The sequence below is a fragment of the Poromitra crassiceps genome (assembly GCF_964638095.1).
Source record: "Poromitra crassiceps genome assembly, chromosome: 13".
In the NCBI taxonomy this organism is placed as follows: Eukaryota; Metazoa; Chordata; class Actinopteri; order Beryciformes; family Melamphaidae; genus Poromitra; species Poromitra crassiceps.
The window spans coordinates 22319840-22347000 of NC_139644.1; the positions used below are offsets into that span (position 1 = coordinate 22319840).

Below are 27161 nucleotides of genomic sequence, written 5' to 3' on the forward strand. Positions count from 1 at the left end.
GTGTGTTTTATGAGCACAATGTGGCGTGAGCAAAATCCCTCAAGACATATCACGTGTTATCATTGCAAAAACAACTATCTGAAGGCAGAGATGGAGACTTGGACTCGAGGCGCACCTAAGTCGCACACACAGTGACTTGAGACTCGTCCTCAAAAGACTTGAAACTCAACTTGGACTTGAGATTTTGGAGTCGTGAACAATATTTTTTTTTCTCCGTATTTTTGGGCGCATTAACATTAAGGAATTTTGTCTACTAATAATAATGTCAACTAATCAATGCTGATACTGTACGCTAATAGATAAAGGAGTGAGGATAATACAGTACCATGCTTTGAATTCATTTTAGCTTTAGTTATGAAGTGTTCTAAGCAGACCGGATGCATGCAGCAGCAGATATAGAACACTCATCCATAAGAGACTTGAGACTTGACTTGGACTTGCCCCTCAAAGACTTGAGACTTGACTTGGACTTGCAAAAAAAGACCTGTGAGCATCTCTGTCTGAAGAAGTCATATAGTTAAATACTGAATCTTAAAATCTGTTTTTCCTTAAGTGGAAAAGATGTTCCAATGCGTTTCACTTGCATCACTTGTCTCACTGTTATCTTATCTTGAATCACTAAAGTACTTGATAAGAATCCTATTGCTCATGAAAATGACGACTTCTTGAAGTCTGGCCTGATGTCATCTCTTTCCTTGTAGGTGTTTTCCAGTTTCAGCTTGAGTATGAATTTTTTGAGAAGCATGACATCCGTCCACTGCAGCGTGTGACACGATGGCACTGATCAAACACTCGAGACACACGTCAGATATACGATATGGCTGAGTCAGCTGTGAGAGTGTGACTGGCAGCTAAGACAACATGATGTTCCTGAGTTCAGGGACCCAGGCAACTGTTTTCTCTTGCTTTTATCCTTTAAACCAGGGGTTTTCAAAGTCTGAGTCTGTGGGCCTCCCCTCAGCCCCCCCCCCCCTTCCCCCCTTTACTTGCTGTTTCACTCAATTCCTGGATGCCTATGGGATCATGATTACCGTATGTTATTTGGTCCCATAGTGCACTTAACAATTGAGTCAAGACAGCCTGATATTGCTGTTTGATATACTTCAGAGTTCAGACTACAACAAATACATTAAAAAAATATCTGTCTGAAAGCATTTATTTGTTCCTGACTCTATAGGGAAGTGGGATAAACAGTAGAATTCCCCAAAAACAACTGTATCTCTGAACTATCGCTTTAACCAAATCACACACATTTAGGCTATTCTATGTGATCTCTGATCTGCTTTGAATGAAACTGTTTGGAGCGCCCTTGGGGAGGCTTGCTTTAAACCTCTGCTTTAAACAGAAGTAGGTGCACACATTTTCTATAAGCTGATCGTTTTGTATTTTCTTAAGCATTTTCATAGATGAATACACCCATGTTTTACAGTGAAAGTAGATTACAATCGGCTGACATCAACTGAACTACAAAACTGGTAGTGTAAAAATAGGTTTTATAGTCATCATCATAAATAGCCTACATATTACATAGAAATCAAGACGCATCCATCCATAGCCGAACTACAAAACAGGTAGTCTCTACATTGTTTTTATAGTCATCATAAATAAATATTACTTAGAAATCAGGACACAAAGCTGTATCTCAAGTCAAGGACAAAGAAAATATGTTAATAGGCTTAACTGCATTAGTTGTTAAGTGTATGGAATGTGAGGCATGAAAAACAGCCAGAGTGACAGACTCATCCTGGAGCTGTAAACAAACAACAATGTGAAGGTGCATGAGGTCGCGACTGCGTGATGATGTGTAGAAACTCAGGAGAGCTGGAATGCAGTGAGAGTGGAGGTGGCTGAGATGATCATGCCCATAACAGGGTGCAGAGGTGGCATTCCTGGCATGCCCGCCATGAGGATCGCGCGGCATGTGACTCCCAGAATGCAACTTGGACCAGGTTGGAGGAATCTGTGGAAATACCCTCACCACCGTGATGTTAACTGCCTTATATAACCAGGAGCTGTCATTTGACTCTCTTCTCTGCCACACTGCGTTATCCTCGTCAGTGCCCTGCTTTCTAAACCCAAATTATAGGCCGACGATTTCTTATGTAATAATGACTGAGGATGAAAAATTGCCATTATAAAATGTTCATACAGCTGAGTAATCTATTAATCTCAGAGGACTTCTCCAGTTCCCGGAGGAATGCGCAGCACAACACGTTTCCCACAGCTCGCCCTCGACCTTTGCTCCGTCTCTGCCTCGTAAGCACAAGATAAATGTAATGGCCGTGTTTCACAGAGGGAGACGACAGCGATGCCTGATAAATCCACCAGCAAATGTCACCGTGACCCCGTCTGCATCGTTCTCTCTGCCTCCATTTCGGCCCTCACCTTTCCCGCTAACCCATTATTAGAAGAGGCAGCGAAGCGGCCTTAGAACATATGGAAACGACAGAAGACAAGAAGAGGAAGACAGAGGAAGTTCTCATTCACATTGGTAATAAATAGTAGGGTAATTGACATGACAAAAACTCATGGAGTGGTGTTCAATAAGCACGTAGAGCTATTTAAGAACAGCCATACTTGAAGGACTTGGCTCCTTCTCTGTGTCATTTTATCTGAAGGAAGTGATGCTGAGAGGCGATAAGACCCAGATGGTCTGTGGAATGTTCCTGAGTGTGCTTCTGTGGGCTTGAAGGGGAGTTTATGTAGAACAAATACATTTATATAACCTAATGGTTATTTGGGGGGGAAATGGTCCACATGATAATTCATAACTTCCTTTTATTCTGGGCTAGTACTAAGTGAGACAAAAAGTGTTTAAAAAAAGATTTAAGAGGAATATTATTCTCCTCATTCTTTGCCATTTTTATGAGCGGTTATTTGAATGTTCCTTTGACTGGCCGTATTTCATGTAATGAGACTTTAACGGGCTTGGAGATTAATTGCGGGACCAAAAGAAGAATTTGGTTCAAAGGGACTTGGGGGCACCAGGGTGGCGTAGGGCGGGCAACCACAAGATGCCTTCAAGGGCTCATGTGACGGCAAGAGAAAATACCATTTCTGCTTCAGAAAGTCCAAATACACAGAGGACCACTCATCTCTTCCCATTGCATATGACTCAGTATGAAATTAAGGTACTATTTCTCCTGATTAAAGAAAGTACCATTGGTTTCGATCTAGTATTAGGCCACAGTGAAGTAGTAATCACAACAAAGTGTTGTCTTCAGGAACAATATAAAAAGTTAAGCCATATAATATTCTGACACATAATATTTCCTTGTTTCCAGCTGGGAACTGGACACTTGATGGCCCTATAAACGCAATCATCTGACTTAACTTGCTGACTTAAAACACTATTAAAGTTTCTATAGCCATGAGAAAAGACTGGGGTTTTTCCATCAAAAGCGTAGAGAAACCTTAGTGAAAGATTAATGCAAATCTACAGTAAACTAAAACAAAAAATAAACAACTCATATAACTCATATAACCTCATATAAACCCATATAACTCATAAAAAAGACAGCTGGTTATCTTACACTCATATCTCCCTGTGAAATATGATTGTGGATTTGATCTGAGTTTTTATTGCAGGGCTGGGAATTCTCTGTTCTATACTAAATATAGCACATTCAAAACCGTTGAGGAAACATCCAATGAGAGTGCAGCAACGTTAGAAAAACAATGACTAACCGCAACAGGTATGTTTAAAATGAAGACGGGCGACATGTCTTTCTATTCAGGCGTTTGATAGATTTAGGATTAGCACTCAACTGTCTGTGTGAGTGTGGGAGCGAGCGCACCCGTGCAGAGAGCAGATGACAAAGGGCAGTCAGGAACATGATGCTAGCCATTCAGAGAGGGGGGGGGGGAGTGCTTCAGGTGCTTCAGGTAGCAGGTATCTGCCAGCTTTGCATACCTCAGGTGTGAAAGTGTCATTGCAGTGTGTTCCCACCTGTCTGGGAACTGTCGAGGTGGAGAGTTCAGCTGATGATAGTGCAGCCGGGGAATGAGCCGACACTCTGTGTTTGTGTTTTTGGACGTTTCTACGGGGACATATATATTGCCTGCCAAAGCTTCACCGACCTCACCACAAGCTTCCCTTCAACACTAAGTGCTCATTTAAGTTGTAATACAGGCAGGTATTGCATTGAACCCCTGAAACCATATCTGGATGAAAAGTCATTATTCAGGCAGTCTTCACCATTGGCATGTCCCACTATGGCTGTGGTCTTGCTTTTTGTTCTGTGCGCTGTAGGCCTATAGTAAGCTACATGTGTTCTGTGAGCAGTAGGCCTATAGTAGCCTAAGCTACATGTGTTCTGTGCGCTGTAGGCCTATAGTAAGCTACATGTGTTCTGTGCGCTGTAGCCCTATAGTAAGCTACATGTGTTCTGTGCGCTGTAGGCCTAATATAGTAAGATACATGTGTTCTGTGAGCTGTAGCCCTATAGTAAGCTACATGTGTTCTGTGCGCTGTAGGCCTATAGTAAGCTACATGTGTTCTGTGCACAGTAGGCCTATAGTAAGCTACATGTGTTCTGTGCGCAGTAGGCCTATAGTAAGCTACATGTGTTCTGTGCGCTGTAGGCCTATAAGCTAGATGTGTTCTGTGCGCTGTAAGCCTATAGTAAGCTACATGTGTTCTGTGCGCTGTAGGCCTATAGTAAGCTACATGTGTTCTGTGAGCAGTAGGCCTATAGTAGCCTAAGCTACATGTGTTCTATGCGCTGTAGGCCTATAGTAAGCTACGTGTGTTCTGTGCGCAGTAGGCCTATAGTAAGCTACATGTGTTGTGTGCGCTGTAGGCCTATAGTAAGCTACATGTGTTCTGTGTGCTGTAGGCCTATAGTAAGCTACATGTGTTGTGTGCGCTGTAGGCCTATAGTAAGCTAGATGTGTTCTGTGCGCTGTAGGCCTATAGTAAGCTACATGTGTTCTGTGAGCAGTAGGCCTATAGTAGCCTAAGCTACATGTGTTCTATGCGCTGTAGGCCTATAGTAAGCTACATGTGTTCTGTGAGCAGTAGGCCTATAGTAAGCTCAGTGTTGGGGGTAACTCATTACAAAAGTAACATATTACATGTAATATATTACTTTTAGTAGTAACTTAGTAATATAACTTATTACTTATAGGATTTCAGTAATATTATACCAGTTACTTTGTCAAGTAACTCAAGTTACAAATTGAGTTACATTTTATTCAATCAAAGCACATATTTAAAAAAAGATACAATAATTTCTTAATCAAACTGTGTGTTTTTATGCAAATAACCACTATAGATGACAATCACAAAGTTTTGGATTGTTTACACTGACTTCAAGGCAGTTGAAATTATTTTTTGGGATGGTTCCGGGGTGGCGATGTCATTCTGCTGCTGCTGTTGTTTTGGTAAAAGTAATGCAAAAGTAGTGTAATAAGTAACGAGTTACTCTACACAGAAAGTAATATTGTAAAGTAACTTATTACTTTCAAATGAAAGTAACTAGTAATATGTAGTATATTACATTTTGAAAGTAACTTGCCCAACACTGAGTAAGCTACATGTGTTCTGTGCGCAGTAGGCCTATAGTAAGCTACATGTGTTCTGTGAGCAGTAGGCCTATAGTAAGCTACATGTGTTCTGTGCGCAGTAGGCCTATATAAGCTACATGTGTTCTGTGCGCTGTAGGCCTATAGTAAGCTACATGTGTTCTGTGCGCTGTAGGCCTATATAAGCTACATGTGTTCTGTGCGCTGTAGGCCTATAGTAAGCTACATGTGTTCTGTGCGCAGTAGGCCTATAGTAAGCTACATGTGTTCTGTGAGCTGTAGGCCTATAGTACGCTACATGTGTTCTGTGCGCTGTAGGCCTATAGTAAGCTACGTGTGTTCTGTGCGCAGTAGGCCTATAGTAAGCTACATGTGTTCTGTGCGCTGTAGGCCTATATAAGCTACATGTGTTCTGTGCGCAGTAGGCCTATAGTAAGCTACATGTGTTCTGTGCGCTGTAGGCCTATAAGCTAGATGTGTTGTGTGCGCTGTAGGCCTATAGTAAGCTACATGTGTTCTGTGCGCTGTAGGCCTATAGTAAGCTACATGTGTTCTGTGAGCAGTAGGCCTATAGTAGCCTAAGCTACATGTGTTCTATGCGCTGTAGGCCTATAGTAAGCTACGTGTGTTCTGTGCGCAGTAGGCCTATAGTAAGCTACATGTGTTGTGTGCGCTGTAGGCCTATAGTAAGCTACATGTGTTCTGTGCGCTGTAGGCCTATAGTAAGCTACATGTGTTGTGTGCGCTGTAGGCCTATAGTAAGCTAGATGTGTTCTGTGCGCTGTAGGCCTATAGTAAGCTACATGTGTTCTGTGAGCAGTAGGCCTATAGTAGCCTAAGCTACATGTGTTCTATGCGCTGTAGGCCTATAGTAAGCTACATGTGTTCTGTGAGCAGTAGGCCTATAGTAAGCTACATGTGTTCTGTGCGCAGTAGGCCTATAGTAAGCTACATGTGTTCTGTGAGCAGTAGGCCTATAGTAAGCTACATGTGTTCTGTGCGCTGTAGGCCTATATAAGCTACATGTGTTCTGTGCGCTGTAGGCCTATAGTAAGCTACATGTGTTCTGTGTGCAGTAGGCCTATAGTAAGCTACATGTGTTCTGTGAGCTGTAGGCCTATAGTACGCTACATGTGTTCTGTGCGCTGTAGGCCTATAGTAAGCTACGTGTGTTCTGTGCGCAGTAGGCCTATAGTAAGCTACATGTGTCCTGTGCGCTGTAGGCCTATATAAGCTACATGTGTTCTGTGCGCAGTAGGCCTATAGTAAGCTACATGTGTTCTGTGCGCTGTAGGCCTATAGTAAGCTACATGTGTTCTGTGAGCAGTAGACCTATAGTAAGCTACATGTGTTCTGTGCGCTGTAGGCCTATAGTAAGCTACATGTGTTCTGTGCGCTGTAGGCCTATAGTAAGCTACATGTGTTCTGTGAGCAGTAGACCTATAGTAAGCTACATGTGTTCTGTGCGCTGTAGGCCTATAGTAAGCTACATGTGTTCTGTGCGCAGTAGGCCTATAGTAAGCTACATGTGTTCTGTGCGCAGTAGCCCTATAGTAAGCTACATGTGTTCTGTGCGCTGTAGGCCTATATAAGCTACATGTGTTCTGTGCGCAGTAGGCCTATAGTAAGCTACATGTGTTCTGTGCGCAGTAGGCCTATAGTAAGCTACATGTGTTCTGTGCGCAGTAGGCCTATAGTAAGCTACATGTGTTCTGTGCGCAGTAGGCCTATAGTAAGCTACATGTGTTCTGTGCGCAGTAGGCCTATAGTAAGCTACATGTGTTCTGTGCGCTGTAGGCCTATAGTAAGCTACATGTGTTCTGTGCGCAGTAGGCCTATAGTAAGCTACATGTGTTCTGTGCGCAGTAGCCCTATAGTAAGCTACATGTGTTCTGTGCGCAGTAGACCTATAGTAAGCTACATGTGTTCTGTGCGCAGTAGGCCTATAGTAAGCTACATGTGTTCTGTGCGCAGTAGGCCTATAGTAAGCTACATGTGTTCTGTGCGCTGTAGGCCTATAGTAAGCTACATGTGTTCTGTGCGCAGTAGACCTATAGTAAGCTACATGTGTTCTGTGCGCAGTAGCCCTATAGTAAGCTACATGTGTTCTGTGCGCTGTAGGCCTATATAAGCTACATGTGTTCTGTGCGCAGTAGGCCTATAGTAAGCTACATGTGACATGTGCGCAGTAGGCCTATAGTAAGCTACATGTGTTCTGTGCGCAGTAGGCCTATAGTAAGCTACATGTGTTCTGTGCGCAGTAGGCCTATAGTAGCCTACATGTGTTCGATATTTAGCCAGAGGAAGTGGGTTCAGAAAAAGCAAAGGTGGTGACACGTGTGGCTGCCTGCAATAACGTGCAAATGTGCTTCAGTGTGAAACAGCTTGTGGCCTGTGGCGTTTATCCGCTTTCAGGTTTATACAACTCAGAACACACACACAGCATCAGCCGGTCTCCACCTTTCCAATAAGGTGGAGGTGGCGGTTGGAGAACGCCATTGAAAGATTTGACCAATTAAGTGTGTGTGGGAAGGAAAAACATAGTCAGAGAATGGATTAGCAAAGAGAGATTGCAGGAGGGGACAGAAGAAAGACCTGAGCTGTGAGAGTGCAAGAGGAAATCGTTTTGGCGTGAGAACTGAGCAGAGACAAGTGAGAATGTGTGTGTGTGTGTGTGTGTGTGTGTGTGTGTGTGTGTGTGTGTGTGTGTGTGTGTGTGTGTGTGTGTGTGTGTGTGTGTCTGTGTGTCGGGGAAGGGGGGGGGGGGTCTGTGTTAGCCGGAGAACAGCCGGTGTACATACCGACACGGTTGAGTCACCTGCCTCCCTCCCCTCGCCTCGTCACTCCGCTTCACCACATCACAGGTGAGCCAGTGGAGTGTAGCGTGCCTGGCATGCTCCGCCATGCCTGCTGGCTGCACCTGGTGAGAGGAACATTGTGCCACAGAGGAGAAGATAGCGAGCTGGAATTTAATTTCACTTACTGGTTACATGCTGTATGCACAGCCAGTCTGGACTATATGTGCTGCTGTATGGGTTCCAAAAGCAAAGATACCTTCACTGGTGTCCACTACATGTGTTGACGATACCCATGCAACAGAGTCAAAACTGAAATCAGACACAGACATCCAACCTGTCTTGTATATTTTTATTTTAACTTTTATTCAACCATGGAAAGTACAGTAGATGGACTGTCTCTGATCTCTGTTATACGGATGGAGAGACTCAGGTTCCTGAGTGAGGACCAACTCACTTAAAACATTTTCAGCTATTTGGGACCCGTTTCTAGCCTACCTCGATGAGGTTAGGGGCGATAGATGACACCCCCGGCTGGTTTCTTATAGACCCTCCTCGCGTGGGATCCCATGCACATCTCTTACAAGCACATACTGTATTAGCACCTTATGTGGCTGGTAGCACCACGTTGTAATATTGAATGTTGATGATGTATGTATGCTTTTTCTTTCTTCTCTTTTCCTGTGTCTGAGCCCGTCCGCTTGTATGTTCATATGTTGTTCTAAAAGAAAATTGAAAATAAAATATATATATATAGAAAAACGGGGAAAGTAGCCTATACTGAGCAACCATCCAACCAACACATCCAACCAGTAGCTACAAATTCCTTCCTCGCCTCACACGCTTTACCACTCCAACCCGGAATCTACCCTCCACTGATGACTTTCCATTGTATGTTATCTAGCCAGACGGATCTGTATGTTATCTAGCCAGACGGATCTGGCAACGCAATGAGCCTGCGATGCTCAGATATGTTTGTGCCTGTCCGCCTGACAAAAGTCCCCATGATCCTGCAGCTGCAGAAGGTATGCGCGTGCACTGAAACTGTCCTGCTTTGACCTCCTCCTCCATGCAGGTAGACCATGACTAAGATCTTAGTGCTGCAGCCAAATACAGGTCAGGTCTGGTCCCGGGACAGACTCCAAGTGCCTGGAGGCCTAGAGAAGCAGGAACAGGATGTCCCCAGTCAAACAGCGAGAAAGAATGCCTGGAGCAGTGGATTCAAGACTAACGGGACATTTCCCATGACACAGTCCTTCGCCATTTCCTGGAGCTGCGAGGGTTTGTACACAAACTGGCCCTGTGGAATGCCAAACCGGCCGGTCCGGCGACGGCCCCCGAGGGTTACGGCTGACGTCAAGCCTCGCATCCAGCAGGGAGGCCGCTCGAACCCCCCGCATCATCCCATACATCACCCTGCGCCCGACCTCTGGGAAAATATACATGTATATAACATTTTAAGGTCTGATCTACTGCCCTGACAGGACCTGGGTGACCCTTGACCTTGCCCTGGGGTGGGAGTTTGACCGGACGCCTCCCATGGGCCCAGCGCACAGTTCCTAATGTTCTTGCTCTAGAAATATTGATGATTATCTTCTCTTTTTTTGGGGTTGTTTTTCCCTCCCTTGGCCCTGTTGTTTTTCCCTCCCTTGGCCCTGTTGTGGCACCGAGTGCAATGAATTATGTTGTTGCAGTTTTCACAAGATTTATTTGTAGGTGAGAGTTTAACTTGTACATTTGTACAATTCTAAAAGCGTTAGGTTAGGTATGAACAGAATCACATAAAAGTGTTTACGAGAATAACATGAGGCAAATAATAAATAATAGAATTAATATAAATTGGAAATGTGCTGATTCTGCCACATTGTGTGTGTGTGTGTGTGTGTGTGTGTGTGTGTGTGTGCGTGTGTGTGTGTGTGTGTGTGTGTGCGCATGTGCACGTGTGTGTGTGCGCCTGTGTGTGCGCGCGCGTGCCGTGGATGTGTGCGTACGTGCGTGTGTGTGTGCGCATGCCGCGTGCGTGTGCGTGTGCATGTGTGTGTACTCAGAACCATTCATACTTTCCACACGTCTTCTCCTATTTCGGCCATGATGACTTTAGCAGAGAGGAGCAAACCCGCTCCCTCTGTTACCTTGTGAAAAATACGCGGTGCATTTCTCAGGCTCTCTCTTTACTCTTTGCTCCTGTAAACTTGCCGTCCACTCCATCTCTGCTCCACGTCTCTCATCGGTCAGCGGTTTATAAGCCGGCGCACAAAGTTATAGGCATAGCTCCTTGGTTTGAGGCTTTTATCATCCCGGATTAAAATTCTCAAAGGAGGGAATTATTTCGTTCTCTCACCCCAGTCCCAGTCGCCCTGTGGGCTGGATGACTTTTACAGAACACGGGATACCTTCTATTTTTACCACATGTCCCAGCAACATCTACTGTAAGACACACACAAAAATATACTTTTGTCAGACTCTGCACACAGTCAACTACAATACTGTACATGCATACTATAGTGAAACAGGAGAATATGGAGAGAAACCACAGGAATCACCTTGTCATCAGGCAAAGCATTTTGTAACAGAGTAACAGAGCTGAGACTGTGGGTAGTGATGGATGAAAAGATCCATAGCTGAAGAGAAGGATATGGATTAAATGCAGACATGCTGCGCTCAAGTCAAGCGGTGGTTTCACAAAGTGAGTGTAACCTCCTCAGACAGGTACTGTAGATGAATCCACTTGCAATCAGATGGGAATGTTGCAGTAACATGAACTTACCGGCATGGCTTCAACACCAAACAATGATCAGTAATGCTCAGAAGGAACACCAAATAAAGCACCAAATCACATGTCTGCCTCATCAGTGGTCTCATTAGCCTTTACCAGTTAGGTTTAGTGGGCACCTTTATTGACTGTGGAGAAAGATAACCACCTGGCTCGAGTTTTACTCATGCAGCAGCCCAGTATCAATACAACACATTCACCTCACAGCAGTAAAACGGCTGCTGTTATGCCTGAACTTGTGTCCGCTGGTGCTGCTGTCTGTCAGCATCTTCATTGTCCAAGGGAAAGGTTTCGCTCTAGATATGATCGCACTAGCATGGTGAAGTCAGCAATAGGCTTTATTTCAAAGTGAAGCCCTCATCATCAGCTAAACCTCTATTATCTTCTTCCTCTCACGGGCCTGCTGACAGAAAACCCCACCTCGGCTGGTCCTATCAGCCCATCACAAGAATGACAGACATCCACACTGTCCATCACTTATTTTTTGGAAGGAAAGTACCGGGGACGGGCTGGGGTTTTCAAACCTAGGACCTTCTTGCTGTGAGGGAACAGTGCTAACCACTGAGCCACCGTGCCTAAACTTTGGAAACAATTTACCTGAAGAAATAGTTCATCTAATCGACTGAAAACTTGCTTTTATCGACATTGCTTATTATTATTATTTTGGTTGTTGTTATACAGTAAAAGCTGAAAGGAGGAATTGGTGTTTTTATCTTGTCTATCAGTATATGAGGCTACTATGAGGCAACATTTCACAAGAATGGATCTAGATAATTGAGTTCCACTGTAATGCATTCGTCATGATCTGGTATATGGCGTGCAGAGCTGTTGCGCCACATTCACCACAACACGTCTGCAGCTTTCTCACTTCTGCTCATCACTTTCACTCACACAGGACATCCTGTCAAGTCAAACCTGGCGCTGTGTCTGCTGCACCATGCACTTTATTACATGTGTCAGCCCCTGAATAGCACAGCCCAATGCCATCCACGTAGCCCAGTCCTCCAGTCCACAGGACGAGCACATGGGTGAATTGACCCTTTTGCTAAAGCAGCGGCAGACACCTCCTTTTCCGTTTGCAGCGTGGTCACAGTCCAGAATCCATGACTTCTCCATCGCCTGCACTAATCTGCTGGAGCACGAGGCCAGCCTGCTGCCAACTGCTTCTCCATGAAGCACCACAAAATACACACGGGGAATACCCTCCCTCTCTCCTGAACAGCTGTGTATGTTTCTTCACATGTCTGTTTTGCTGTGGTGTGCAGCCATGTTCAGCAGTAGCCTAGGTAAACCCAGCCCCCACGTGACCTGCTCTCTCAGTTCCCAGTCACTATGTGTGTGACTGAGAACAGGTCTGAGAGCAGGTCACGTGGGGGATGGGTTTACCCAGGCTAGTTCAGCAGATGCTTTTAATGCTTTTACAGTGTCCCTCTACTCTGCTCTTGCAGAAACAAATAGCTCAATAAGCAATGTATTTTGAAGCAATATCACACGAGAGGGAGTGCTGATGTTGGCTAATATCGGCACTGCTTTGATTCGGTCGTAGGCACGAGGCCGCAGGCCGAGTGCCGAAGATAATCACAGCAGTGCCGATATTAGACAACAACAGCACGACCTCGAGTGTGATATTGCTTTTATACAACAGTTCTATTAAACAAAGCTGATTAAAAAAATGACAAAAAGCTGAGAAAATATATGATTTCTCTATTTATTCCTCCGCCAACAAAAATATTTCCCTCAGCTTTCTGCTTTGCCGAAAATGTAGCCTAATCAGCCTAATTAACTGCAGGCTGTCTACTTTACTACTGTCTACTCTATAGCTGTGAAGCGTTTTGTTGATTAGAGCAGCTGTGAGGTGGAGTGATCTACACACAGTGAAGCGCCAGTGCGTTATCATGAAATATCGGCACTGGTAGGATCCCTCTTGTCCAATCAAATTGCCCGGCCGGAACTAACTTGTATAAAGAATGAATATAGCAGACAAAGGTGTTCTGCTGGTCCTCTCCTGCAACAACTATACTATACCAACCATGCAACATATAACAGACCAAAACAACAGTCGCTCAGTCTATATGATTATGGCTGGCAAGCAATACATGTACTATATTGTAGAATAGATGGAAGTCAGTAATGGGGGTCCAGCAGGGCTTGAGAGCTGTAGATTGAAAGAGGTTCAAGGCCTGCTGTTGTTATCTGTCCCGCAGACGCTGGGACAGCAGCCAAGCTGATGCCATCTCAACGGGAGGAACGCAACAAAATGGCAGGAAATTCCTTCTTGGTTTGCTCCCATCGGCAGAAGAATGCCTTTTAAATCAGGCCACTGAAACGTTGCGTAAGGTTACAGAGCTCTTTGATTGGTGGAGAACTCAGCTGGAGGTGAAGGTGAACACACACGGGATGCTGCTGACATACAAACAGACAAACATACAGAAACAAAACACAGTGCAAGAGACAGAGACAGAGGGGGGGGGGTAGTAAAGGGTGGTGAAGATGACTGAAAAGGGTACGTTTATTTAAGTCTTGCCCACACTGACCACACCCATCCAATAAAGCTGAAGATACTGAAGTAATTTCTCTCAGGTTCACTCTGTCTTGCTCTGATGCAGTTTTGTAGGGCATAATCATTTGCATTGTATGATAAAGGCAGAAGAAGCTAAATTGCAGAACTTGGAAAATACAGAATTTGTATGTGTGTAATTTATGATCCCCGTGGGGAATCTTTCCCCTGACAACAGTCAGATCGGGTGCCATTTGACCTATCCTGTACTAGTTACTTACCTAACCTATGAGCAGGGGGCTGTTACAGTGCAGCACCCGGGGACCAACTCCAGTTCGATGGTCAGTGCCTTGGTCAGAGGCACTGACAGGAGTATTAAACCTAACATACATGTCTTTCACGGTGGGAGGAAACCTGGTGGAAACCCCCACAAACACAACAAGAGAACACACAGACTCTACACAGAAAGGACCTGGGACGGACTGGGGTTCGAAACCCGGGACCTTCTTGCTGTGAGGCAACAGTGCTAACCACTGAGCCACTGTGCTGTCCGATGACTAAATGTTATATAACTCAATTTAATTTTAAATGCCTGCACCAGAAGATAAATGATTAAATAGATAAATAAAGTTCCTTACATGCTGAATCCAAGTTTATGCCTGTGTGATATAGTGACGTGGATGAAAATTGGGTCAGGGTTTGGGCACCTATTCTTGGCTATTTTGCCTGATCACATACAACTGTGATCTAGAGGAGGCTAGAATCACAGTCACATCTTATTAATCACAATTATCTAGGGCATAGCCTAAGGGTCAAGGAACCACATGTTATGTCATATGGTCTGGAATTTCATACAGATGAGTAACTCTTCTTTCTCAAAGAATTCAATCAAAATGCAGCACCATCATATATTTATGGACAATGTTTGTTCTATGAGCTAAAAAGCTAGTAAGCTTTATAATAAACTTAACGTTGAGAACAAAGGAACATGCTATATGATCAAAACAAAAACAAGCTCTGAGAGATGCAAGGATTAGAAACTGAGGTTCCATCGCCACCTAGCGAACACTCACTCACATGCACACAGCAAAGTCCCACAAATACAAACACATCACATAAATGATTTCAGAATCACTGTTGATGGATACTTGCACTGAATAAAGACACTATTGGGCCCCTAATGTGAATTTGGTTTGTTTGTTTGATTGTTTGTTTGATTGATTTGATAGATTTGGTTTCATCCATTAATTTGTTCAAAATGTCAGACTGATTTTAGCATCGTTGTAAAAGCTACACCATGTTGTTTGAGAATTATTGTACTACAAAATGAGCAGACATTTAAAAAAAATATATTTTTGCATGGCCAGAGATAACTTTGTGTGCCTCTGGTACAGCAAGTTTCCCCACTGGCCTGTGATAAAACTACACCAGACCATCCTCTTCTGCATTCCTTCGGTAACCCTTTATCTTACAGGTTCCTAACAACGTATTAACTATTTGTAATTAGACATGAACACCAATGTAAATATAGCCTACTGTGCTGTATTGGCGTCAGTCATACACAAATAGGCCAAATCTCTGATAGACTTGCCTGAAATAGCAATTTCCCTCAACACAAGCCTGGGAAAAGTATACAAGGAGATCTTATTAGAACAAAAGACAGCTGAAGTATTTCCCTCTAGAAAACTAGAGACCATTGTGTTACTTTCTGGCCACTCTCGGTGTCATTGTGTTGTGTTGTGGTGGATGGTCTACTACACAGTTAAGGTTCTGGTCACAGAGGAGGATGATGTTCTGCTGCCACCTGGTGCTCCTGTCAGTAGTGCAATTGAGAGGATCCACAGGTAGTGTGTACATGTAGTACTCTAAACACCTCTCCAACTGCCGTTACACTACAAGAATCTCCGCTCAACTTGTGAGATCGAGGTAGAGGAGAAAACAAGCCTCTACTGTTCCATTCCCACCTGTCTGCCTCAAGGACAAAATCAAGGCGTAGTGAGAAGGACGTGAGAAGGATGGGAACTCTCAAGGTGATAGCCATAATACTGATTGTTAGAGCACACAGTGACATAGCATTGGCATGGGAATTGGAGAATGTTTACTTCAAGCTGGCCTTGTGATAGTGAAAGACGTGACAACAGAAGACTAGCTGAGACGAGGAGGGACTTTCTTTCCCATGCCATCATCTCATCATCCCAGAGCTTATTTTGAGATCTCCTCATTTCTCTCTCTGTGGTGCAGAAACAGGGTTATGGACCAGAAGGTGGTGCTGATCACTGACAGAAGCATGGACCAGAAGGTGGTGCTGATCACAGGTTGCTCCTCGGGGATCGGCCTCAGCCTGGCTGTCCAGCTGGCTTCCCACCCGGACAAAACATACAAAGGTAACCAGAGCTGCCATTATCAACCCATCACAGCAACCAGTTTGACTTTATTTTTTATCCCTTTTTTTGCATGTTTTTAGCAGGGGGTTCCTATCTGGAGGAAACCACACACACACACACACACACACACACACACACACACACACACACACACACACACACACACACACACACACACACACACTCACACACACACACACACACACACACACACACACACACACAGTACTAGTGTGTGCGTATGCGTATGCGTGTGCGTGCGTGCTTGCGTGTGTGTGTGTGTGTGTGTGTGTGCGCGCGTGGAATTGTGTTTTCTCTGGGGGGAAAAACTAGAGCATATTGTCCCAATTTTGCATTAATTTACATTGATATCTGAATGATTTCTCCTAAACCAAGCCATAACGAAATGCACATGAGAATATACATCTGCATTCATTGCAAGGAGTGCTTGAGACAAAAAAAGCATATCTCATTTGTAGATACCTACAATCACAGATTTCTGAGATTATTTTCCCATTAGAGACTAGAAGAGAATGAGAGCATATGCACTCATATAAGACATTAAATAATAATAATAATTATTATTATTATTGTTATTATTATTATTATTATTATTATTATTACCTATATTATTATTATTATTATTATTATTATTACTACTACTATTATTATTATTATTATTATTATTATTATTATTATTATTATTATTATTATTATTATTATTATTAATATTATTATTATTATTATTATTATTATTATTAATAAATTAAAAAGCAAAGTGAGAAGCATGATAAACCAGAGTGTCTAGGAGAAGTAAATGGGAGGTCAAGGAGATCTTATTTAGGATATTGCTTTCCTCTGGGATCAAACCATGTGGCTGCTATCTGTTTAGTCTACGCCACGATGAGGAACCTGGCCAAGAAGGAGCGTCTTCTGGAGTGTGTGAAAGGCCTGCACAGGGACACCTTTGACATCCTCCAAATGGACGTGACCGACCGGCAGTCCATCCTGGACGCCCGGGACAGGGTTGTGGAGAAGCGAGTTGACATCCTGGGTATGCTCTCTGTAAACAGTACATTGCCTTCTGTGTCAGTGTGTTCTGGGGAGGGGACGATGTTTTAAAATTCGGGGACAATGTTTAAAAATTTCACAATTTCACAAGCTCTACATCCTGCACATCGCAATGACATTTTTAAATTGTTGTTTAAATTGCAGCAAGCCCGTGCCATCACTAGAAAGATTTGTGGCTCAGTAAGAAAACAAAATTCTGCAGTTAGACTTTGTTGTTCTTGAAGTTTTATTTATTACATCTTGTCGTGTTTGCATCAAATCGTGAACCCCATATCGTCCCATCACTAGCATGTTCCGATTGTGTACATGTTGTGTGTTCAGTGTGTAATGCCGGTGTGGGCTTGATGGGGCCGCTGGAGGTCCAGTCCCTGGACACCATGAGGCAGATTCTGGAGGTCAACGTCCTGGGCACCATTCAGACCATCCAGGCCTTCCTACCGGGGATGAAGGCCCAGAGCCAGGGCCGCATCCTGGTCACCGGCAGCGTTGGAGGGCTTCACGGTGAGACGGGGAGACTGTCAGCTGTCTGCTACATGTGCAGTTTCTCTAATTGTGTGATGTAAATGAGAGAAATCGCTCATGCACAATATTGCCAAAATAACCGTTGTTGGTCTCATGCTGTCTTACAGGTCTCCCCTTTAATGAGGTGTACTGTGCCAGCAAATTTGCAATAGAGGGAGCATGTGAGAGTTTGGCCATCCTCCTCCACCACTTGAATATCCAGTGAGTTTCAACTAAGTGTTTAATCCCGAATCATGTGTCTTTAGCTCAGAGGCCTTGGTTGTATCTAGATTAGATATACAGTATATATATATATAGGCTACACTATAAATCAATACAGTAATTGATTGAGAACTGGAAGAAAGTCTACTGACTCCATCCCCCATCATGCAGCGTGAGTCTCATCGAGTGTGGTCCAGTCAACACTGCCTTCCTGGATAACCTGCAGAAGGCGGAGCTTGGGGACGCATCTCTCCGACAGGTCGACGCCCACACTCTCAGCCTGTATGAAACATACCTGCATCACTGTGGGACGGTTTTCCAGAACGCAGCACAGGACACTGAGGACATCGTAAAGGTAGGCTGTCTGTAAGCCTACTGTACATCTTTAGTAATGCTGACTAGCCAAATTCAGATTTCACTTTCAAGGTCATGTCAAGGTTACTTTATTTGTCTCCTGTGGGAGAAATGTGTCTTGGGTTAGAGGGGGAAAATCTGCATCACACACAGACAATACGTTAAAGACACAAATGACGACACATCTGCAAACAAGATAGAGCAAAACAACAAAATAAAACCAAAAACTGAGGTCGTGACATAGTCATTCACACTAATTAATCTTACAGGCATCATTCTCAGACCATACGCATCACAATACAATAACAATGTGCAATCAGCCCAATCAGAAAGATAATATGCTCTGACCATAGTTTCAACTCCCTTTAAATGAATGCACCTTGATTGTCATTGAAGTCCACATTTGCAGTATGGTGATTGCATCACACCAGGTATGTTAGCAGTGTGTCAGCATAAGGAGCACCTTTGGATTGAACAGTTGTGGCCTGTGTATCTGTTACTGTAGGTATTTCTAGACGCCATCCAGTCATCCAGTCCTGCCTTCAGATACTACTCCAGCGGTGTGCCGCCTCTCTCCACACTGAAGATCACAGCGCCAGACGGCTCGCAGTACATCAGGGCTATGAGCAAACTCGTCTTCTCATCCAACACTGAGGACCAATAGCAGCCACAAACCATACATCTGATCACACGCTTCACTTTCACTCCTCACTATTCATGTAGTGTAAGCTTGCCTTTCCTTGACTTGATGTGCAGTGGTTGATGTTGCCTGCCACCAGAATGGTCAGAATTTGTAGCATGATTTTAAAATAGTTTTGCATTTCATTTCCTGGAATAAAGTCGATGCACTGTGACTGTGTAGCGTTGCTCAGCGGGGAAGGACAGTGAGTTCAGTATTTTGTGTCTGTGTGAAAGTTCACAGGAGGGAGTGGGAGTGGCTTTGAGCTGCTGCTCCTATTTTGGCTTGTAGGTGGAGGACTTCCTCCTCACTCCAAAGCATCCAAACTTTCACCTGGAGGTGCTCTATTGGCAGGGGATAGAAAACGGACTTTGGCTAATGATTTTCCAAACATTTTACATCCAAATGAGCATGAGAAATTTGAGAGCATTCACTTCTGAGGTGGAAAATCTAACCTGATCTGCAAGAAAATCACAACTGGAATTCAAAGTTTTTACTCTCTAAATATGTATGGCAATTTCAGAAGTTATCAGAAACCATAACAAGCAGGACAAATTAGGTTGAAAACAAAACCAACACCATTGTGATAAAAAAAAGTCAAATGCATCAGTTTATTCTGATGCATGTTGCCACAAGGCATTGCACTGCAGATAGCTGTTATCCCTCCAAAGGGCCAAAGTCCAAGTTTATCACGTGCACAGCCTCTGCATCACTTGAACCCACACATCACCATTTGACTTTGGCCTCCCTAAAAAATGTTGCAAACTCCTGTCTGTGAACTCAACTTTGCCATGATTCAGTTCTGATGTTAGCCTGATAAAAACCTCAAATTCAATTTAGCTCTACTAGCTAAACAAAATGGCATATCCCAATTCTTCTTCTGTATGGCTTGGAAGGCAGTAGAGTAGTTCCCCCTAATCTATTTTTTGATGTCAAAGGTGTGAAGACATGATCTTTTATGAATACTTCGATTTCTAGGCTCGGCCGCTGCGTGGCCCCACCCGGCCTGTGCGGCCTCGCCGCAGCTCGGCTGCTGCGCGGCCTCACCTGCTCTATTGGCATGCACAGCACACAATTGCTCATCTTCGCATCACTGATGACATCACTCGCTGACATCACAATTGCTCGAGTGACCATCACTGATGACATCACTTCCAGTTGAGTGACAACACTTCCAGGACACAAATCGAAACAAACAGAGCCCACTTACACGCTTTATGATGATGATATGATTAGAAATTGGAAATCTGATTCTGCCACATTGTGTGTGTGTGTGTGTGTGTGTGTGTGTGTGTGTGTGTGTGTGCGCGCGTGCGTGAGTGTGTGTGTGTGTGTGTGTGTGTGTGTGTGTGTGTGCGTGTGTGTGTGTGTGTGTGTGTGTGTGTGTGTGTGTGTGTGTGTGTGTGTGCGTGCACTATGCTCACAGTTTCTTAAAGGAACACATTGACTAGGTCATTTAAATGAGGGGTTGCCAAACGTTCTCATGTCACAGCCTCCCAGCTAGAGATACTTTGGACCTCAGACCCCCATATTGTCTCTATCCTTTTCTGAAGATATGATCTGTGTGTCTCTGGAGAGTGAAACCAGTCTGATCAGAATAGTGCAGCACAGCTCTATTGTTTTCAATAGACCCCATTTGATACGACTGTGTTCCAGCTGGGGCGATCCATGGGGGGAGGGGTCTATTTGCACACTGTTCATGGATCAGTAGAGAGTAAATCTATAAGATAGTCAATCAAATCAATTCTCTTTGATTTTGGCATCACAGAAAATAATCAATCGTGAACCATGAACTTCATCAACTTCGCTTTGTGATTGGTCAGAGCCCACAGCTCCTCCTGTTTTTGTCTACGTCACTCACCAAGTGTACAGCGACACATCACAGTCAGAACAAAGCCGGCTGGGCTGGAGTGGGGAAACAAAGTGCTTTACTAGAGGGTCATAAAGTTCAGCATGACTCTGAGCAGCAAAACGAGACTTCTCTTCAGGGCGCTGGAAATGTGCGAAGTTTACTGTTCCAGAGCTGCGAGAGGGAACCCCAACAGAGCAACAGTCAGGTGAGATTTGTTAGTGACCGGGGCAGGATTCCCTCACATGCAATGTTGATCAACTGTCCTTGTACTGTCCAGTACACAATTGGTATAGTTGTGGCTCTTGATACAACTTTTGAATCCGCAGTGTTTTACTTTCATTTGGGATAATTGTAGGCTACAGTTCGGGCAAGTGTATGTGGGTCACGAGATTGTGCATGTGTCCCTCTTGTGGTTTTCTCAGATACTTGCAGTCAGGAAAGCATTTTTCACGGTCTTTTGGTCTCGTCTCGGACTTGTATGACTCGGACTTGACTCGGTCTCGGAAGTGAATGTGACTCGGATTTGAATCGGACTCGGTGGTGAATATGATTCAGACTTGAATCGGTCTCAGATGAATACAATTTTAATCATAAGATGCCCCTGGCTGTGTGTGTGAGAGGGGGTGTGAGCGCAGATCGGCTCCTCACACCTTTTAATTACGGGTGGGGGTGGATCCCGTTTGTCTGTTTAGAACTTACAGTCTATGGTTTATGCTAATCGCCCCCACAAGGCTATTCTAAACTTTAGAATAGCCTTTTGGGGGTTGATTAGCATGTTGGTTTGTTGTTCCTGATGGAGCTGATGGTCTACAGCTATTGTAATGATGGATGGCATTACCTGCCTGCCAGTGACCTAGCCTATATAGCAGGCAGACCAGAGTGCTTCTGAAATAGTCAGAAAAACTAGACATGTGATGCGTATTCAGGGTTGTAGTAGTGGAGGGAGTGCTGAGTTTTCCTACGCAGTTTTAGTATATGACATGAGATTATTTCAATAATTTGATTAAATTAATCAAAAATAAACCTGCAGGTAATATTTTCAGTCAAGCAATGCTGAGAGCAGTAAGAAAAAGTAGGCAAAATACACTCCTAGGTGCAACTACTGTACTGCCTACAATCAATTTTGTCCTCTAAAATGCTAATTTTGTTGAAATGCCTTTCAAAATCTGCATTCTATTTTAAGTAATAAATAAACATATGCCATTTTAGTCAATAAATACAATGGTAGCCTTGGATAGCACATTGCTATGGTATTGGACTCGAAATGGACTTGTAGTTTTTCGGTCTTGGTCTCGACCCTCTCAACTGCCCCCCCCGGTCTTGGTCTCGACTCAGGCTCGATTCACCAATGACTCGATCTGGACTTGGACTCGACCAAGGTGGACTCGACTATACAGCCCTGCTAGGAAGTTATAACATATTGTAGGTAAACTATTCTTAACACTTGGCAGTACCCTACTCCTGCATGCTCTGCACTAACTTTGCCAGACTAAATACACAGTAGCGAGTTAATCAGAGTTACATGCAGTCATGCACTTTACAGTCCAGTGGTCCAGTATTGTGTACTGTAAACATGTGATTCATGTGTTTGCCCCTGTCCCGTCAGACACCTGTCCTCCTGCAGTACCCTGTCAGCCGGGCGAGCCGCCCTGCCCCTCTGCCCCCTCACCGCCCCCTCCAGCACCCCCAACCGCAGCTTCATCAACCTGGCTGCTCCGATCAGCACCCGCAGGATGGAGTACACCGAGTGCAGGACGCTCGCGTGAGTCCCCCAAACACACACAAACACAGCAAATTGTTGATGCTAGAATGCATCAGCGGGAGGGACATGAGGAGAGATGTTTGGTCGGGTTTAGGCATGGGGAGTGATGATTGGTCGAAATGGTCGATGCTAGAATGGATCGGCCGGGGGGACATGAGGAGTGTTGATTGATTGGGTTCAGGCATGGGGAGTGATGGTTGGTTATGCCGGCTGTAGCGCACACACTTGGGGCTTGGGGCAATTCAGATGATGACGTGTGTGGTGAATGTGTGTGTCCTCAGGTATTCTCCAGAGCAGATGTACAGTGTGGTAGCGAGTGTGGACGAATACCAACACTTTGTTCCCTGGTGCAAGAAATCCCGGGTCATGCAGGGGCAGAATGGTGAAATCCGGGTGCAGCTTGAGATAGGTTTCCCCCCCATCATGGAGCGATACACCTCTAAGGTCACCGTGGTCCCCAACCACCAAATCAGAGTAAGTCCCGGCTCACTTTGTAGCTGTTAAGATGTTTAAAGTCACAATGAATCAAACATGACCTTCCTAGATAGGTAATTCTCCATATCATCATTCATGTATACCTATTTAACCATGACTAATTAAGATTTCCTGCCTTTTCTTTCATCAAAATGTTGGAAAACAAATTTTATTTTTTAATGCTTCGTGGTGTAGCAGTAGGAGTAGATGTACATGAAAGTTCCAATTAACTCATTGAGTGCCACGGACGTCGATCGACGTCAAAGTAAATAGTGACGTAGAGTGCCACGGACGTCGATCGACGTCAAATGCGTTTTTTTGACGGTGGGACGTGGATCAAAGCCTCCTGGATCTCCTGTACAAATATTGTAGCTATTGAAGGTGTATAACCTATTTTACAGACCCATTAGGTGGCGACAGTGCTCTCCAGATTAGAGGAAGGTCCGGAAAACTGCAGGAAAAACCCCCGTGATCAAAGAGAAACCGCTCATGCTGCAGCCAGAGCCATATAGATGGCTCTGACTGCAGCTTGGCTGCAGCTGATGTTGGCTGACAACAGCAGTCAATCCGCACACACAACTGAGCTCCTCTGCCTCTGTCTGTCTGTCTGCATAGTTTCTTCACACGATTAGCCGCCAGAAAGGCAGCACCCGACGCGGAAGGGCCAAACCTTTCCATGCAGTCCGGTTTGCCATTTCCTTGTCGCGCTGGGAGCCGGCGCAAAAAAACGGAGCCCTCCGAAAATAGACTGGGTGCGTGTGGGGAGGAGTTTGCAGCTGAGGGGGGGAGAGGGGGGTGGGGCACGCATGCACCACACAACTACACCACGTCACTACATCAGAAAATATTATCTTCAGACTCAGAATGTGCTTGAAATGCTGCATTTCACAAAAGGCGGAATAACTCAGCTTCTAATTTGAAAAGTGTCTTTTTGCTCAAAACAGCCTATCTTCTCCGGCTCATAACTAAAGAACGGAAAATGGGATCAATAAACTTTTTTTGCAGATGATAGAAGAGAGTCTCATCGTTCTTTGTGCGTGTTCGGTGTTTACATAGTAATATCACACAATATTCTGTGGGCCTCGAGAAATCACTGAAAACGCTCTGAAACTCTGGCACTGGGAGCGTCCGTTCTCCAAAAGTGGCTGGCACTCAATGAGTTAATAAGAATATCACAGGTTTTAGAACACTTTTGTACAGTCATTCAAATGTTATTTCCTACCCCAACATCATATATCAAATTTGGAAGCAAGACTCCATCAAAATGCTGTTTCTTTGTTACTTTAAAAGGAGAATCCTCGCTTTCAAAATGACTTTTATACATTTTATAGTATGGAGGTGCCTGCCTGCCTGTGATTAGCTGCAGTGAAGAGGGTGAATGGACTCTTTGACTATCCGCCAACAACATTGTGCTCATCCAGAGAACAAGGCTAAAGGTGCTCTTCTACTCGAGCAAAGCTCCGTGGGGGTGGGGCCCCGCGAGTCTCCGTGAGTCACCGTGTAGACCTCGCGCTGGGGGTGATGCCATTATACTCAGAAAGTGATCAGCATGTATTGTACAATGGTGAGAACAGCCTGTGAAAAGTTGCAATGAAACTCTGTGCAGTACTGAGTGCGCTTTCACTCTCAAACGACCGCACATCAGCACATGAAGGACTCACCAAACTTGTTTTTACTGAAAGCCGTTTTTACTTCTCAGCCCTGATAGCCTACTATTCTGTGCTGCTTTTAATCTCTCTCAATAATGCTCTCAACACAACACATTTACTTGGTGAAATGACTAAAAACGAACAGTTGCAAATCTAAGTTTATAGCCTACCACATGGGTCAAGAAATGTGGCGAAAACACAGCTCAGTGTTCAGGGCTCAGTGGCTCGAAAGCGGACATGTTTGGAGAGAAGCCGTGCGCTGCTCGCGCTGTGAGGAAAAAAATGTCGCACCGCGCGAGTGCCCGACGGAGCTAGCGAATAACCACGCCCAACAAATTTACGTCATTTGACGCGCCCGCCCCTCGCTCCACCCACGCGCCCTTCACGGCAGGGTGAGCATAATTCCCCCTTTAGAGTAGCTGAGCTTAGACCCAGGAGGCCCCTTGTCTTTTGGCAGCCGCTGACCAAAAAGGGACATTTGTGTTCAAACAGGCCGTGTGCACGGACGGATCCCTCTTCAGCCATCTTGAGACAATATGGAGGTTTGCCCCCGGAGCCAAGCACCAACCAGACTCCTGCAAGGTGGATTTCTATGTAAGTGTTCAACTGAAAGATATGATCAAATAACATGAAACTGGATTCATCTTGATGGTGGAATTGGGTTATAGGATACAGCAGGGAAGTGAACAGCAATAAAAGACTAAAAGACAAAGACAAAAACAATGAATCCATGAAATACGAGAAGCCGTGAATCAGTACAACTGCTGAGTGATTGAGGCCGTTCTCACGCGGTGGAGTGAAGGATAGCTGGCTTGTGATCAAATTGCATGCTTTAGGGGAGACTAATTCCAAGCCTTTCTCCCTGTACTCTTGTGAATGGATTACCGACTGAAAGGAAGTGTTTAGCAAAATCCCATTATGCTGTAAAAGTAGTCTGGGCAGCCCGCTGGTGTCCCCGCAGGCCTGCAATAGCTGTCCCGTGATGAGGAGCTGCTGACAGGGGCTCGGTGACACGAATGTTGTCTCAGATTGCCTCAGTGGGAACCAGGAAGCTGTGTCTCAGTGACAAGTTTAATGAAGGGAGCTGGAGGACTAATCAGCGATGTAGGAAGGAAGTACTAAAGTATTACATTTGCAAGGAAAAAACTTGCTCCAGTCTTTGACTGTGAGCTCTGGTATGAATAAACATTCACTATCAAATAATTGCCCTGAGAGAAAACTAGGGCAGGGCCAGTATGGTTCACCAGACCGGTTCTAAGTGTGTATTTGAACCTGTGAGTGACGTGGATCCACTCTGAATGTTGCTCAGTAGTTCACAGGATCCACAGAACTGACAGTGAGTACGTTTGAAATCTTGGGAGGCGCAAATGATTCATCACTTAGAATTGTAGGCGTTTTCCTCAGAACTAGATTGGATTCTGGCTTTATATTCTAAAAGACACACCTGGTCTGCACTGGAGACCAGAGCAGTCTCACAAATCTCTTCTGTAAAATAAGGAACTCCGCTATATAGAGAGATCGAATGTTTCCAAAAAATCAATTTAACTCATAATTTAAGTGATAGCAATAATGCCTTTGGGTATAACAGCAAGTTGGAGAATTATTTGACAGGTTTGTGCTCTCTGAGTGCCAGAGTTCTCGTTAATTTTTTCTATATATATATATATATATATAATTTATTTACATTTTGGCCTGATTTGGTGGCATTCCATCTGAATATAAACTTGGAATTAAAAGAAACCAGCGAAATGAATACTTTTTCATAGTTGGAGTGCTGCCTCTGCCCTAGTGTTCCCTTGGTGTTTTTAAAGTGTTAAATTGTCCACACAGCCTAAGCCTTCAGGTGAAGGTTAGCGTTTATTGGGCCATGAGGAACCTGAGCTACAATAGGCCCGGTTGCAGTTAGAGGGCTGAGCTAACCTGTTTGTCCCCTCTGGTGTGTCCTGCAGGTGTCGTTTGAGTTCAAGTCTCTCCTACACTCTCAGCTGGCCTCCGTGTTCTTCGACCAAGTGGTCAAGCAGATGGTCGGTGCCTTCGAGGCACAAGCAGCCAGGGTTTACAGGAGCCACTAGGAGCCATCGGTGCAGAGGCGGTCAACATGAGGACAAAACTTTTGACCCTCACCACCCCCTCTCCACGTGGATCACCAACAAAACCTTACCGACCCTCTCCTGCGTGCCAACTAATATCAGACTTGAACTCTCCCCACCACACACACCTGATTTCAACGTTTTACTCAGGAGACTGGATCTTCTGTTTTTCCACTTCATCATATCTCTTGTGTTCACATGCACACAAAATACACTTTAAATCTTTTTATTTATTTACATGTACATAATGTTTATTTTGGGGATATGAATGAACGTGTGGTTCCAAATGTTCATTTCTGAAAGTGAATGTTTCTCAGTAAAACTGGAATAATTGTGACTCGAAACATCTGGAGGGGGTAGAGAGCCTTTTCTTGTCCAGCACATTTATTTATTTTTTGATGTCAGTGGAATATTAAAAGGCTCTTGTTTTTGTAGACCTTTGTGCAGTATCATTTTTTGTGTCTCTGGGTTTTCGATGAGAGCAATTCAAGGATTCAGGATTTCCAGAGTACTGCAGCTGCTTACTCAATGT

At 44.4% G+C, this 27161-nt stretch overlaps 2 protein-coding genes across 2 annotated transcripts; both read left to right on the plus strand.

Annotated features, from left to right (window-relative positions):
- Window positions 1–15878: 15878 nt before the first annotated feature.
- hsd17b1 (hydroxysteroid (17-beta) dehydrogenase 1) lies at window positions 15879–18787 on the plus strand (the record flags this gene model as incomplete). The annotated part of the gene is made up of 6 exons (XM_083648622.1): window positions 15879–15975; window positions 16868–17029; window positions 17368–17547; window positions 17676–17769; window positions 17941–18124; window positions 18629–18787. The coding sequence occupies 6 exons, from the start codon at window positions 15879–15881 to the stop codon at window positions 18785–18787; spliced, it is 876 nt and encodes a 291-aa protein (XP_083504748.1).
- Window positions 18788–20699: 1912 nt separating this feature from the next.
- On the plus strand, window positions 20700–27063 carry LOC310787255 (coenzyme Q-binding protein COQ10 homolog, mitochondrial). Its single transcript, XM_083648625.1, has 5 exons — window positions 20700–20859; window positions 22261–22416; window positions 22698–22890; window positions 25032–25133; window positions 26489–27063. The coding sequence occupies exons 1-5, from the start codon at window positions 20756–20758 to the stop codon at window positions 26609–26611; spliced, it is 678 nt and encodes a 225-aa protein (XP_083504751.1). The 5' UTR covers window positions 20700–20755; the 3' UTR covers window positions 26612–27063.
- Window positions 27064–27161: the final 98 nt, after the last annotated feature.